Source organism: Triturus cristatus, chromosome 6 (assembly GCF_964204655.1).
Source record: "Triturus cristatus chromosome 6, aTriCri1.1, whole genome shotgun sequence".
In the NCBI taxonomy this organism is placed as follows: Eukaryota; Metazoa; Chordata; class Amphibia; order Caudata; family Salamandridae; genus Triturus; species Triturus cristatus.
This window is the reverse complement of record NC_140589.1, coordinates 1,932,040,218-1,932,055,216: the sequence shown is the minus strand read 5'-3', so window position 1 is coordinate 1,932,055,216 and position 14,999 is coordinate 1,932,040,218. Positions and strand designations below refer to the sequence as shown.

Here is a 14,999-nt window from a genome sequence, read left to right as displayed (position 1 = left end):
GGTAATGTGTGCATGGAGTTCAAAGGCCCTCTGGGCGTGGCCTGTGCCCCCAATAAGCTGTCTGTGTGGCTGCACTGGCGGACGGGGCAGTACGGTGCCCCTGCAGTGTCTCACTGGAGGCATTTCCAGCGCTGACACTAGGGCTGGGCCCTCGGATGGATGCAGGGGTGGGAGGGGCTCCTGTCTGACAGGCGGGGGCTGGTCCTCGGTACCTCCTCCCAGTCGCAGCTCTGACTCAGTCCTGCCCGAGCCACATCCCCCCGGGGGCCGGCGGTCCCCTACCTGCTGCCCTCACGCCAGCGCCGCTGAATCACCCTGGGATGTCTGTCTGCTGCCTCCCTGCCCTCTGAGCTCGGAGCTGCCTCTGGACTGCCCGGGAGAAGATGGGAGGACTGCCGCCTGCCCTGTGCGCCCTCGCCCTGCTTCTGCTGCCTCAAACCTGGGGTAAGTCTGGGCTGAGCCTCGGTGCGACAGGGGAGGTGGGGCTGCTGTGGGTCCGGCTGGGAGGTGGTCTCTGTGGGACAGAGGTATGGGGAGGTATGGGGGTGCTGTGGGTCCGGATTGGATTTGGTCTCTGTGGGACAGGGAGGTATGGGGATGTGTGGGGGGTGCTGTGGGTCCGGCTGGGAGGTGGTCTCTGTGGGACAGAGAGGTATGGGGAGGTGTGGGGCTGCTGTGGGTCCGGCTGGGAGGTGGTCTCTGTGGGACAGAGAGGTATGGGGAGGTGTGGGGCTGCTGTGGGTCCGGCTGGGAGGTTGTCTCTCTGGGACAGGGAGGTGTGGGGGGTGCTGTGGGTCTGGCTGGGAGGTGGTCTCTGTGGGACAGAGAGGTATGGGGAGGTGTGGGGCTGCTGTGGGTCCGGCTGGGAGGTGGTCTCTGTGGGACAGAGAGGTATGGGGAGTTGTGGGGGGTGCTGTGGGTCCGGCTGGGAGGTGGTCTCTGTGGGACAGGGAGGTGTGGAGGGTGCTGTGGGTCCGGCTGGGAGGTGGTCTCTGTGGGACAGGGAGGTGTGGGGGGTGCTGTGGGTCCGGCTGGGAGGTGGTCTCTGTGGGACAGGGAGGTGTGGAGGGTGCTGTGGGTCCGGCTGGGAGGTGGTCTCTGTGGGACAGGGAGGTGTGGAGGGTGCTGTGGGTCCGGCTGGGAGGTGGTCTCTGTGGGACAGGGGGTTGTGGGGGGTGCTGTGGGTCCGGCTGGGAGGTGGTCTCTGTGGGACAGAGAGGTATGGGGATGTGTGGGGGGTGCTGTGGGTCCGGCTGGGAGGTGGTCTCTGTGGGACAGAGAGGTATGGGGAGGTGTGGGGGGTGCTGTGCGTCCGGCTGGGAGGTGGTCTCTGTGGGACGGGGAGGTGTGGGGGGTGCTGTGGGTCCGGCTGGGAGGTGGTCTCTGTGGGACGGGGAGGTGTGGGGGGTGCTGTGGGTCCGGCTGGGAGGTGGTCTCTGTGGGACGGGGAGGTGTGGGGGGTGCGGTGGGTCCGGCTGGGAGGTGGTCTCTGTGGGACAGGGAGGTATGGGGAGGTGTGGGGGTGCTGTGGGTCCGGCTGGGAGGTGGTCTCTGTGGGACAGGGAGGTGTGGGGAGGTGTGGGGGGTGCTGTGGGTCCGGCTGGGAGGTGGTATCTGTGGGACGGGGAGGTGTGGGGAGGTGTGGGGGGTGCTGTGGGTCCGGCTGGGAGGTGGTCTCTGTGGGACAGGGAGGTATGGGGAGTGTGGGGCAGGATGGAAGCGTTTCCTTCTGCCCTCTGTTCATGTTGCCTGAAGCTTGGGGTAAATCCTGGATGGGGCAGGGATTGTGCGGTGGGTGTTCTAGGGCAGGCTAGAAGGAAAGCCTCCGTTCGACATGGAAGTGTGGGGCAGGGCGGGAGGGGTGTTCATTGCAGCCGTGTTTCCTGACTGGAAGGCACTCGCCTGCTTGTTTCTGGAACCCGCCCTGCCTCCTCTGAACCGCATGTTCCATACCTGCAGGCTGTGTTTTATTGTCTCCTGGGGTTGTTTTCGCGGCACATAGTGAGTGACATGCGGCAGTGATCTGACACGCTCGAGCCCTCAGGCAGTAAAGCCCCCAGCGACCTCCGGTAGGCATGTGCCCCCCTTCCAGGAGTACCCCCCCCCCCCACCCTCCACGGACAGCTGAGTGCGGTGTCCGCTTGTCCAGTCTGCTCTTTCCAGGAGTGCCTGTGCGTGCTGTGTGCTCCGTGCTGCGCCCGGCACCGCACTCCCTCCCGAGACGGCTCCTCCGCTTCCCCACTCTGTCCCATAGCGCTTCGAACACTCCTTGCTGAACCTCAGCGCTCCGTTTCTCTAACAGCTCTCTCTCGTTCGTGCTTTCCCGTCTCTGTCACCCTGTCTAGTCTAGCCCCGTTTCTTATTCGCTCACCCAATGTCCCTCACCCTCGCTGTTATTTCTATTTTTCTTTTTTTAATATATTTATTTTGCAGTTGTATATAGCGCCAAGTCGGCCAAAGGGTATTGGAGCGCTTTCCACGAGCAGCAGTTGAATTACACGAGGTCACTTTTTTATATACACCGGGAGATTAAGTTATTTTCTTTTCCGAGTCCTCCTTCCGTTTGTCCTTTCCTCTCTCCCTCTTCCCATCTTCATTCCCCTGTCCCTGCCGGTCTTCTTTGTGTCCCTCTGTTCTTCTCGTGTTCTTCCATGTGCCGTGTTTAATTAGCGCCGGTGCAGCGCTGTACTCACGGCAGTGCTTTGCAGGAGAGGGGGTGCAACAAGAGATGGGGCATTTTATAGGGCATGGGTGGGCCGTCCTCGTCTCTCTGTCTACCATTCTATCTCTTGTTTTCTTGTCCCAGTGCCTGTCTTTACGTTATCAATCTCTCTTTTTCATCCGTGTACCTTTCCTTCCATGTATGTGTTTGCCCCTATATAATACATTGCGTGCGGCCGCCTCGGTGCTGCTGTCTCTCTGGCAGAGCGGCTGCGCCTGTCTCTGGCTTGCAGTGCGGCACTCTCTCTTTCTGTGCCCTCTCACGCCCCCCACCGGCTGGGTTCTGTGGAATGCCTCAAAGAGTGTGACTGAGTCTAGGTCTTAGGCACTCATTGCGCTGTACATGTGTCTCTCCAGCCCCGCACTCTAATGCTCCGCGTCTTCACTCACAGTCTTCTGTTCCTCGTACCTTCTCTTCAACCACATCACCAGGCTCTCTCTCTGCATGTCTCATGTTCCACAGACAACAGTTCTTCATAACAGAAATTCCTGTGTCTTTCTCCTTCTCTGTGTCTTCCTCCCTATCTCTGTCCTTCTCCCTATCTCTGTCCTTCTCCCTCTCTGTGTCTTTCTCCCTATCTCTGTCCTTCTCCCTCTCTGTGTCTTTCTCCCTATCTCTGTCCTTCTCCCTCTCTGTGTCTTTCTCCCTATCTCTGTCCTTCTCCCTATCTCTGTCCTTCTCCCTATCTCTGTCCTTCTCCCTATCTCTGTCCTCCTCCCTCTCTGTGTCCTTCTCCCTACCTCTGTCTTCCTCCCTATCTCTGTCCTTCTCCCTCTGTGTCTTCCTCCCTATCTCCGTCCTTCTCCCTATCTCTGTCCTTCTCCCTCTCTGTGTCTTTCTCCCTACCTCTGTCCTTCTCCCTCTCTGTGTCTTTCTCCCTATCTCTGTCCTTCTCCCTATCTCTGTCCTTCTCCCTATCTCTGTCCTTCTCCCTCTCTGTGTCTTTCTCTCCCTATCTCAGTCCTCCTCCCACTCTGTGTCCTTCTCCCTACCTCTGTCTTTCTCCCTATCTCTGTCCTTCTCCCTATCTCTGTCCTTCTCCCTATCTCAGTCCTCCTCCCTCTCTGTGTCCTTCTCCCTACCTCTGTCTTCTTCCTATATCTGTCCTTCTCCCTCTGTGTCTTCCTCCCTATCTCTATCCTTCTCCCTATCTCTGTCCTTCTCCCTCTCTGTGTCTTTCTCCCTATCTCTGTCCTTCTCCCTCTCTGTGTCTTTCTCCCTATCTCTGTCCTTCTCCCTCTCTGTGTCTTTCTCCCTATCTCTGTCCTTCTCCCTATCTCTGTCCTTCTCCCTCTCTGTGTCTTTCTCCCTATCTCTGTCTTTCTCCCTCTCTGTGTCTTTCTCCCTATCTCTGTCCTTCTCCCTATCTCTGTCCTTCTCCCTATCTCTGTCCTTCTCCCTATCTCTGTCCTTCTCCCTCTCTGTGTCTTTCTCCCTATCTCTGTCCTTCTCCCTCTCTGTGTCTTTCTCCCTATCTCTGTCCTTCTCCCTCTCTGTGTCCTTCTCCCTATCTCCGTCCTTCTCCCTATCTCTGTCCTTCTCCCTCTCTGTGTCTTTCTCCCTACCTCTGTCCTTCTCCCTCTCTGTGTCTTTCTCCCTATCTCTGTCCTTCTCCCTATCTCTGTCCTTCTCCCTATCTCTGTCCTTCTCCCTATCTCTGTCCTTCTCCCTCTCTGTGTCTTTCTCTCCCTATCTCAGTCCTCCTCCCACTCTGTGTCCTTCTCCCTACCTCTGTCTTTCTCCCTATCTCTGTCCTTCTCCCTATCTCTGTCCTTCTCCCTATCTCAGTCCTCCTCCCTCTCTGTGTCCTTCTCCCTACCTCTGTCTTCCTCCCTATATCTGTACTTCTCCCTCTGTGTCTTCCTCCCTATCTCTATCCTTCTCCCTATCTCTGTCCTTCTCCCTCTCTGTGTCTTTCTCCCTATCTCTGTCCTTCTCCTATCTCTGTCCTTCTCCCTCTCTGTGTCCTTCTCCCTATCTCTGTCTTTCTCCCTATCTCTGTCCTTCTCCCTATCTCTGTCCTTCTCCCTCTCTGTGTCTTTCTCCCTATCTCTGTCCTTCTCCCTCTCTGTGTCTTTCTCCCTATCTCTGTCCTTCTCCCTCTCTGTGTCTTTCTCCCTATCTCTGTCCTTCTCCCTATCTCTGTCCTTCTCCCTATCTCTGTCCTTCTCCCTATCTCTGTCCTCCTCCCTCTCTGTGTCCTTCTCCCTACCTCTGTCTTCCTCCCTATCTCTGTCCTTCTCCCTCTGTGTCTTCCTCCCTATCTCCGTCCTTCTCCCTATCTCTGTCCTTCTCCCTCTCTGTGTCTTTCTCCCTACCTCTGTCCTTCTCCCTCTCTGTGTCTTTCTCCCTATCTCTGTCCTTCTCCCTATCTCTGTCCTTCTCCCTATCTCTGTCCTTCTCCCTATCTCTGTCCTTCTCCCTATCTCTGCCCTTCTCCCTCTCTGTGTCTTTCTCTCCCTATCGCAGTCCTCCTCCCACTCTGTGTCCTTCTCCCTACCTCTGTCTTTCTCCCTATCTCTGTCCTTCTCCCTATCTCTGTCCTTCTCCCTATCTCAGTCCTCCTCCCTCTCTGTGTCCTTCTCCCTACCTCTGTCTTCCTCCCTATATCTGTCCTTCTCCCTCTGTGTCTTCCTCCCTATCTCTATCCTTCTCCCTATCTCTGTCCTTCTCCCTCTCTGTGTCTTTCTCCCTATCTCTGTCCTTCTCCCTCTCTGTGTCTTTCTCCCTATCTCTGTCCTTCTCCCTCTCTGTGTCTTTCTCCCTATCTCTGTCCTTCTCCCTATCTCTGTCCTTCTCCCTCTCTGTGCCTTTCTCCCTATCTCTGTCCTTCTCCCTCTCTGTGTCTTTCTCCCTATCTCTGTCCTTCTCCCTATCTCTGTCCTTCTCCCTATCTCTGTCCTTCTCCCTCTCTGTGTCTTTCTCCCTATCTCTGTCCTTCTCCCTCTCTGTGTCTTTCTCCCTATCTCTGTCCTTCTCCCTCTCTGTGTCCTTCTCCCTATCTCTGTCCTTCTCCCTATCTCTGTCCTTCTCCCTATCTCTGTCCTCCTCCCTCTCTGTGTCCTTCTCCCTACCTCTGTCTTCCTCCCTATCTCTGTCCTTCTCCCTCTGTGTCTTCCTCCCTATCTCCGTCCTTCTCCCTATCTCTGTCCTTCTCCCTCTCTGTGTTTTTCTCCCTACCTCTGTCCTTCTCCCTCTCTGTGTCTTTCTCCCTATCTCTGTCCTTCTCCCTATCTCTGTCCTTCTCCCTATCTCTGTCCTTCTCCCTATCTCTGTCCTTCTCCCTATCTCTGTCCTTCTCCCTCTCTGTGTCTTTCTCTCCCTATCTCAGTCCTCCTCCCACTCTGTGTCCTTCTCCCTACCTCTGTCTTTCTCCCTATCTCTGTCCTTCTCCCTATCTCTGTCCTTCTCCCTATCTCAGTCCTCCTCCCTCTCTGTGTCCTTCTCCCTACCTCTGTCTTCCTCCCTATATCTGTCCTTCTCCCTCTGTGTCTTCCTCCCTATCTCTATCCTTCTCCCTATCTCTGTCCTTCTCCCTCTCTGTGTCTTTCTCCCTATCTCTGTCCTTCTCCCTCTCTGTGTCTTTCTCCCTATCTCTGTCCTTCTCCCTCTCTGTGTCTTTCTCCCTATCTCTGTCCTTCTCCCTATCTCTGTCCTTCTCCCTCTCTGTGTCTTTCTCCCTCTCTGTGTCCTTCTCCCTCTCTGTGTCCTTCTCCCTATCTCTGTCCTTCTCCCTATCTCTGTCCTTCTCCCTCTCTGTGTCTTTCTCCCTATCTCTGTCCTTCTCCCTATCTCAGTCCTTCTCCCTATCTCAGTCCTTCTCCCTATCTCTGTCCTTCTCCCTATCTCTGTCCTTCTCCCTATCTCAGTCCTTCTCCCTATCTCTGTCCTTCTCCCTATCTCTGTGTCCTTCTCCCTATCTCTGTCCTTCTCCCTCTCTGTGTCTTTCTCCCTATCTCTGTCCTTCTCCCTCTCTGTGTCTTTCTCCCTATCTCTGTCCTTCTCCCTATCTCTGTCCTTCTCCCTATCTCTGTCCTTCTCCCTATCTCTGTCCTTCTCCCTATCTCTGTCCTTCTCCCTCTCTGTGTCTTTCTCCCTATCTCAGTCCTCCTCCCACTCTGTGTCCTTCTCCCTACCTCTGTCGTTCTCCCTATCTCTGTCCTCCTCCCTCTCTGTGTCTTTCTCCCGATCTCTGTCCTCCTCCCTGCCTGTGTCCTCCTCCCTATCTCTGTCCTTCTCCCTCTGTGTCTTCCTCCCTGCCTCTATCTTTCTCTCTACTCCTCTCGATCTTCTCTACTCCTCTCTCTTATGTTCCAGGCATCGGCCTCTTGCCTCAGTGACTTTCCACTGCCCCTTACCCCTGTCTCTTGCTCTCAGGGTCGGATTGGTAATGCGGGCACTCTGGAAATGGCTGAGGGGCCGGTATCCGAGTTCCAGCTGTGGGCTGCTTGTGTGGGCAGCCTGGGGCCGATTTAGGCGATGTCTGTGTTGTTCGGATGCCGCCAGGGGCCCAGTGGGTGCCCGAGTGGCCTTTCTGTGGGCAGACGGGAGTCCATTCCCTCTCTTTTACCAATGGGGCAGAGGTGTTGTCACTCCCTGTCTCTTGCTGGGCCAGCTGTCTGTGGTGTTCGGATGACGCCAGCGGCCCAGTGGGTACCTGAGTGGCCTTTCTGTGGGCAGATGGGAGTCCATTCCCTCTCTTTTACCAACGGGGCAGAGGTGCCACGCCCTGTCTCTTGCTGGGCAGCCGTCTGTGGTGTTAGGATGCCGCCAGCGGCCCAGTGGGTACCTGAGTGGCCTTTCTGTGGGCAGATGGGAGTCCATTACCTCTCTTTTACCAATGGGGCAGAGGTGTCATGCCCTGTCTCTTGCTGGGCCAGCTGTCTGTGGTGTTTGGATGCCGCCAGCGGCCCAGTGGGTGCCTGAGTGGCCTTTCTGTGGGCAGATGGGAGTCCATTCCCTCTCTTTTACCAATGGGGCAAAGCTGTTGTCACTCCCTGTCTCTTGCTGGGCCAGCCGTCTGTGTTGTTCGGATGCCGCCCGCGGCCCAGTGGGTACCTGAGTGGCCTTTCCGTGGGCAGACGGGAGTCCATTCCCTCTCTTTTACCAACGGGGCAGAGGTGTTGTCACTCCCTGTCTCTTGCTGGGCCAGCCCTTTAATGTATGCAGATTGAGCGGGGCCTGAACACAAGTAGCCTCACTTGTTTTCAGTTGTGCTTCACCAGTGTGACCTAATCTGTGCATTTTTTAAATCTAAGTAAAGTTAAGAAAACATGCCTCTGTCAGAGATCCCCCCCCCGTCTTTTCATAAAACTTTGCCGAAGCAGTGTTTTGTGGAAAGGCAATGTGCAAATGTGGGACAGTTTTTTTGCGTGCCGGGGCCAATTTTTAATCCCAACCCAACCCTACTTCATTTGTACCCCTCCGTCTCTTACCCACACTCTGCTTCTTGCTACCCCCACTGTCTCTTGCTCCTTATACCCCCCTCTCTTACCCTCTATCTCTTTATTGCTCTCCACCCTAGTGTCTTTTGCACCCTACCTGCTGTCTCATGCTATCTTCCCCTATCTTTTGCTCTCTCCCCTGTCTCTTGCTAGCTACCACCTCTCTTTCCTCTAGCACTCTCTTACCCCGTACTCTTCAGTCTCGTACTCCCTGTCTCACTGTCCCTTGCTCCATACACTGCTGCCTCTCACCTCCTGCTCTTTACCTTGCCCCTCTGCCCCATTGGCAGGGCTTTAAGTGGGATGAAAAGCTGGGGGGTCTTTCAAAGGGGCGTGCCCAACGTCACTAAGGGCGTGGCTTAAAAACACGTGAACTAAAAATCTGTGCTTAGCATAGGGTGCCGCCTGACTTGCATTTTGACGTGTCTGTCATTGCAACCAGATATATGATACAACAACTAACATCATACCTACAACAAGCCAGGACTATTGGCTTTGTCAATGGTTGTTAGTTGTATAAGATAAATAAGCAGCAACTATGGTTTGTAAATAATATTGAAAAAGCTTCCACCTAAAGCCCTGGTGACACCACGACAATGTTGCTGCTCCTGAGTTTCAAAAAGAGAAGGGAAATCCAGAGAGTAAATGGCTCTTTTAAAGGACTCCCCTTCCCCTACAACGCTCACCTGGCATGACGTCATGCCGTAACTTCTCCACTAGTGAGAAGTGAGCAGCGCACATCGATGTGCCTACTGTCACTGCAGTCCGGAAAAAAACAGACCGCCCGTGCCAGGCCACAAAACAGAGCCCGATAGAGACCCGTTTTGAGACTCTCTTTAAACAAGCATTGGCATAGCCAATATTTCTCGCCTTTGGGACCTTATAAGCATTTTAGCCATGTAGCACATTATCTTCGGTGCTACAACATCTCCTGTTACTTCACGTGCCACTGGTGACTGCCCACGCTGTGGTAGAAGCAGTGCAGCCTGTGGGCCCTGCGCGTGACCATGATGCCATTAATATGTCCTTAAACGTTCCGTTCTATGATAGCAATGGTCTCGTTTCATTGTCATTTCTGTTTAGCAACCCCTGAATAATTCCAGCCACTGGCAGAGGTTATTTGCAGACCTTTTTGTTATTTGTTTAATCCATAACAGAACATACAATGTTGCCTTCACTAACTGCTCGGTCTGTCTGTTTTCGTTGTCGCTGAGCAGTTGTTTCTGTGATGGCTCTTATCTATATTCTCCCTCCTGATATCTTGTGAATCGTTTTAATGCCCTGGGGATAAAGATGTGCTATAGAAAATTGCTAAAATAAATAAAAATTGTGCCACCTTAATAAGAACAACCAGGACCCATTCTAAGCAATACTCAAGCTACAAGCATAATTGATTGTAGAAAATAACCTCAGATCATGACCGCTCACAAACTACATTGTTTGGATATATAAGAAACCTCTGAGAAAGGAGCTTTATAGTAGTTGTGGAGACACTACACTAACTACGCCGGCAGTGCAGGGAATGGTGGAGCGTCCAGCCCCCCCCATATGCACTGCATGGTGCCTCTGCTTAAACTTGCTGCTGTCCAGCATGATGCCGAGCATTACCCGGCACTTGTGGTTGAAGGTGGAGAGGCTTTGAGACAGGAAAGAGCCCCTTGCGGCTGTCCTCGGCTCTGTCTATATCCGCGATCCTCCTCCTCCTGGCGCTGCTGTCCCTGAGGCTTTGAGACATGAAAGAGCCCCTTGCGGCTGTCCTCGGCTCTGTCTATAGCCGCGATCCTCCTCCTCCTGACGCTGCTGTCCCCGAGGCTTTGAGACACGTAAGAGCCCCTTGCGGCTGTCCTCGGCTCTGTCTATAGCTGCGATCCTCCTCCTCGTGGCGCTGCTGTCCCTGAGGCTTTGAGACAGGAAAGAGCCCCTTGCGGCTGTCCTCGGCTCTGTCTATATCCGCGATCCTCCTCCTCCTGGCGCTGCTGTCCTTGAGGCTTTGAGACACGAAAGAGCCCCTTGCGACTGTCCTCGACTCTGTCTATATCCGCGATCCTCCTCCTCCTGGCGCTGCTGTCCCTGAGGCTTTGAGACACGAAAGAGCCCCTTGCGGCTGTCCTCGGCTCTGTCTATATCCGCGATCCTCCTCCTCCTGGCTCTGCTGTCCCTGAGGCTTTGAGACACGAAAGAGCCCCTTGCGGCTGTCCTCGGCTCTGTCTATATCCGCGATCCTCCTCCTCCTGGCGCTGCTATCCCTGAGGCTTTGAGACACGAAAGAGCCCTTTGCGGCTGTCCTCGGCTCTGTCTATATCCGCGATCCTCCTCCTCCTGGCGCTGCTGTCCCTGAGGCTTTGAGACAGGAAAGAGCCCCTTGCGGCTGTCCTCGGCTCTGTCTATATTCGCGATCCTCCTCCTCCTGGCGCTGCTGTCCCTGAGGCTTTGAGACAGGAAAGAGCCCCTTGCGGCTGTCCTCGGCTCTGTCTATATCCGCGATCCTCCTCCTCCTGGCGCTGCCGTCCCTGAGGCTTTGAGAAACGAAAGAGCCCCTTGCGGCTGTCCTCGGCTCTGTCTATATCCGCGATCCTCCTCCTCCTGGTGCTGCTGTCCCTGAGGCTTTGAGACACGAAAGAGCCCCTTGCGGCTGTCCTCGACTCTGTCTATATCCGCGATCCTCCTCCTCCTGGCGCTGCTGTCCCTGAGCCTTTGAGACAGGAAAGAGCCCCTTGCGGCTGTCCTCGGCTCTGTCTATATCCGCGATCCTCCTCCTCCTGGCGCTGCTGTCCCTGAGGCTTTGAGACACAAAAGAGCCCCCTTGCGGCTGTCCTCGGCTCTGTCTATATCCGCGATCCTCCTCCTCCTGGCTCCGCTGTCCCTGAGGCTTTGAGACAGGAAAGAGCCCCTTGCGCTATCCTCGGCTCTGTCTATAGCCGCGATCCTCCTCCTCCTGGCGCTGCTGTCCCTGAGGCTTTGAGACACGAAAGAGCCCCTTGCGGCTGTCCTCGGCTCTGTCTATATCCGCGATCCTCCTCCTCCTGGCTCTGCTGTCCCTGAGGCTTTGAGACAGGAAAGAGCCCCCTTGCGGCTGTCCTCGGCTCTGTCTATATCCGCGATCCTCCTCGCGCCGCTGTCCCTCCATAGGGCTCTCAGGATGTGACATATAGCCGACGCCTCTCTAACGTCCCTGACTAGTTAATTTTTGCTACTTCAGCCGTCCTAATCTTCAGAGCATGGGGCATGCAAGGGCTCACAAATCACGTAGTATGAAACATGTTTACTAAGTGGTTGGGAAAGTTTGATCAATCTAGATTGGTTGGGGAAGCTTCACCTGGATTGGCTGGGCGTGTATTTGTTGTTTATTGGCTGTGATGTCCTGGGGCCTGCACCCAGCAACAGAAGTAGTAGCACTTTCCTTATCAAAGACCTGTCAGCGCATGGGTTCACACTGCAACACTGGTGTGTGATTTTATTGATTGTTGTCTTTAAACCCATTTAGTCGCAGCAACAACAACGCGCGTACATAACTTAAAGGAGGATGTCCTATCCTTTGAATTTCATGGGTCAACCAGAAAATAAAACTTGACTCAAAAAATAAAACACACCCTCCAGGAGAAAACCTGCGCTTTAATATGGGGCAAACTCGCTTCACTTTCACAAACAAACTTTGTTTTTAAATTGTTTAATTACATGTTAATTAAAACCAACAGAAACGATGTTCCTAAATCTAGACACAGGAGCTGGGGCAGCAACACGCGGAGCGCCGTGGCTGGTATCCCGGGTGACAGTGGCAGGGATCGACCGATGAGGTGTCCCTGACTTCCCCCTCCAGAGTTACCGTGTTCGCCCTGCAAAATAAAAACCAGACTCTATAAAAAGGACGGTGGTTTGAAGCCATTTCTAGTCCATTCCATTGCACACAGGGGTTACTGATGTGAGATGCCAGCTTTGTTCTACTCGAAGTGTCACTCTAAATGGCACACTGAACACACTGTAATGTCGCATATAAGTACACTAAAAACACGACATGTGTAGGAGAGTAGGATCTGCCTCTTATGTTGCCCCCACTTTTTTCTGATGTTTACACTGGTTTCTGGCTATAGTCTGGCTGAGTCCCTGCTAATCAGGGCCCCTGTCTCTCTGTTCTCTCTAAACAACCTGGAGTGCATATTAGGTGCACTAGTGATTGGATACTGTGGTGAATTATGAGTCCCTAGTATATGGTACCTTGGGTACCAAGGGCACATGTACTTCACAGGCCAACCAGGGGCTGAAGCATGCATTACGCTACCCCTGGGAAGCAGACTAAATCTGACACCACAGGCCTGCTACTGCAGCCTGGGTGAGGTAGTGCTAGCATTCCTCACTGAGATATAGGTCCCCTATACCTGCACACACATTTAAACCTATCAGTCACCCCTAAGGCAGGCCCTATCAATCCTGAGGGCAGGGTCCTTGGTTTCCATGTGAGGGGGTGCCTCTGCCTGAGCAGGGTCCCTCTGCAGCTCTCAGTCCATTCTCTGGGGTTGTATGTGAATGCGGTCAAACCATATACTCTTAAGTGCATTATAACCTCGCGGTAAATGCTAACTTTGGAATGGCTGCATCAAAACATGTCGTGTTTGGTGTCAAACGCTTTGGAATCATACCCCCACACCAGTAACTGGTGTGGGAGTATGATCACACCCTTCTAGAGGGATAGACATGTACCTACTGTGGAAATGCGGTAGAATCCTGAAAAGCCCTGGCATCACAAAATGGACGCCACCAGTCACAGACACCGGGCTGCCCTCCTGCTGATGACAGAAACTCGCAGTGGAGGAAGCCCACCAATAGGTATCCTGTCACAGGGAGGTGTGACCATCTCCCAGACAGGGTTTAGTTTTTTGGGGCTGGGCGGGTGCACTCCTAGAGTGCTTTGAAGTCCTGCACTGGGGGAGCAGTAGGCTCCTCTGTGCATACACCAGTTCAAACCGGCTCAGGGGCTACCTGCCCCTGCTCTGGCGTGAAACTGGACAAAGGGAAGTGGGTGTAGCCACCTACTCCCCTGACCCTCCCATAGGTGGGGTCATAGAGCTAGTCCCTCCATCCCTTTCAGTATGAGTTAGGGAACCCTTGCCATTGCAAACTAGATACCCCTGGATGACGCTCTGAAGACGAATCCCGGACCTTCGATGTTCCACTACCTCTGGAAGACGGAAGAATCTCCCTTGGAGTCAAGGAGTGACTCCCCTGCTTGGCAGGCACCAAAACTTACAAACTACGGTTGCAAACTACACCGCTCCCGCCGGAGCCCGAAGTCCCTGCATCCCAGGAAGAGGATTTCCTGACTTCTCCAAGGCCATCGTGAGTCCCCAGCGACGCTGAGGCAAGTGGACCCCACGAGTGACGAGGAACCACAATCCCTGGGTACCATGCACTATTTTCGAGTGCAACCCCTACACGACGTTCTACGAACCGGTGCATTAGGCCACGTGTGGGCCAAGCCTCTAGCAGGGATCCCTCCAAAGATCAGAGGCCAACCCCATCCCGAGTGACCGTGGGCCCCTGTTGAGTGAATCCTCCCGAGACGTCTTCGTGAGCCCTTGCCGGTTGGCTTGTGGGTTCCCTGAAGACTTTTCTACAGTTCCAAATGGCTCCTCTGGTTGCTCCAGGCCTTCCCTGACTTACCCTTGCTGGGTGAGTCCCTCAGACCTTGCTGGTCTGCACCGCTGACTTTTTGTCCTTTCCACAAGACTTGCTGTTACCAAAGCTTGTTGGCACCAATCTGGTCACCGACACCGCAGTAAGCTGCAGACTTCATGGGATACGCAAAATCCAGCTCCTGGTTGTCGTCGACACCTCCTGGACCTCGTGGCTGAAGAGTCAAGACACCCATGATCACCTGAAATCACCCGATGACTGTGGGCATCCATCTTCCTGGGCCCGGGTCACTGCCAAGTGTCTTTGAACACTGTCCCCTCTGCTTTCAGGTATTCCTTCTTCTGAATCCAGGCTTGGATTCCACCGGACACTTCTTCCGTCTTCACAAGCAGCAAGTCTTCATTGGCTCCTATTGAAAACTACGCCGCGACCTGGCACCAAAAGACACCTATGCAACCGGCTTCCTTGGGTGAGGTAACTCGAGTACTACGGTGCTCCTGTGGGTGTTGGCTCTAGAACTACTTACCCTGTAAGTGACTTGCTTGGTGACTCTCCCGAAGTATCCTTAAACTCTTAATTTCCAACCGCGACTTGCACCATTGAAGTCAAAGGGGATTCGCGGCTGTGTTAACACACTGCATGCGTCCCCCGTGTGTCCTTTATTTACCTGCCTTGGGTGGTTTTGTGAGGTCCCAACGCTTATGAAGGCCCTAGGCCTTGTCCCTTTGCAAGTCGTTATCTCTAAGTCTCTTTTTTAGTATATGGTCTGGTACGCCCCTAGGGCCACAGCCATATTTGTGCTTAATTTATTGTGAAACGTTGATTTGTGCATATGTTTCTGACTTCTAATCTCATAAAGAGATTAGTAGAGAGTTGTTTAGTAATAAATACATATATATATTTGATATATATACCTCTGTGGTGTCCTGTCATTTGGTAATTCAAGAGATTACGTGGTAAAACAAGCTGCTTTACATTTGTCTAAATACTTAGCCTGAAGGCTGCTCTCCACAGCTACCACTAGGATAGCTTTCTTTAAAGGTTGTCTTAAACCTACTACCATAAGAGTCGAATTGTACTGGTGCAAGGTGTCCACTTTAACTAGTGACCAGCATATACCAGGCCAACTTCTCACAACATGTCACACATGAGCCTGCAGAAAACTTGGCAGCTATGTGAATATGTCACAAGGAACCGAGCCAGCT

General features: G+C 53.7%; 1 protein-coding gene across 2 annotated transcripts in view; it reads left to right on the top strand.

Annotated features, from left to right (window-relative positions):
• Nucleotides 1-240: 240 nt before the first annotated feature.
• Nucleotides 241-14,999, top strand: part of ITGB3 (integrin subunit beta 3) — a 391,103-nt gene continuing 376,344 nt past the window's right edge. The window contains exon 1 of one of the 2 annotated variants that reach the window (XM_085613652.1): nt 241-444. In XM_085613652.1, the coding sequence (XP_085469778.1) occupies nt 384-444 (61 nt within the window). In that variant the 5' untranslated portion in view covers nt 241-383. The remainder of the gene's footprint in view (nt 445-14,999) is intronic. The other variant, XM_085613653.1, reaches the window with a different exon arrangement.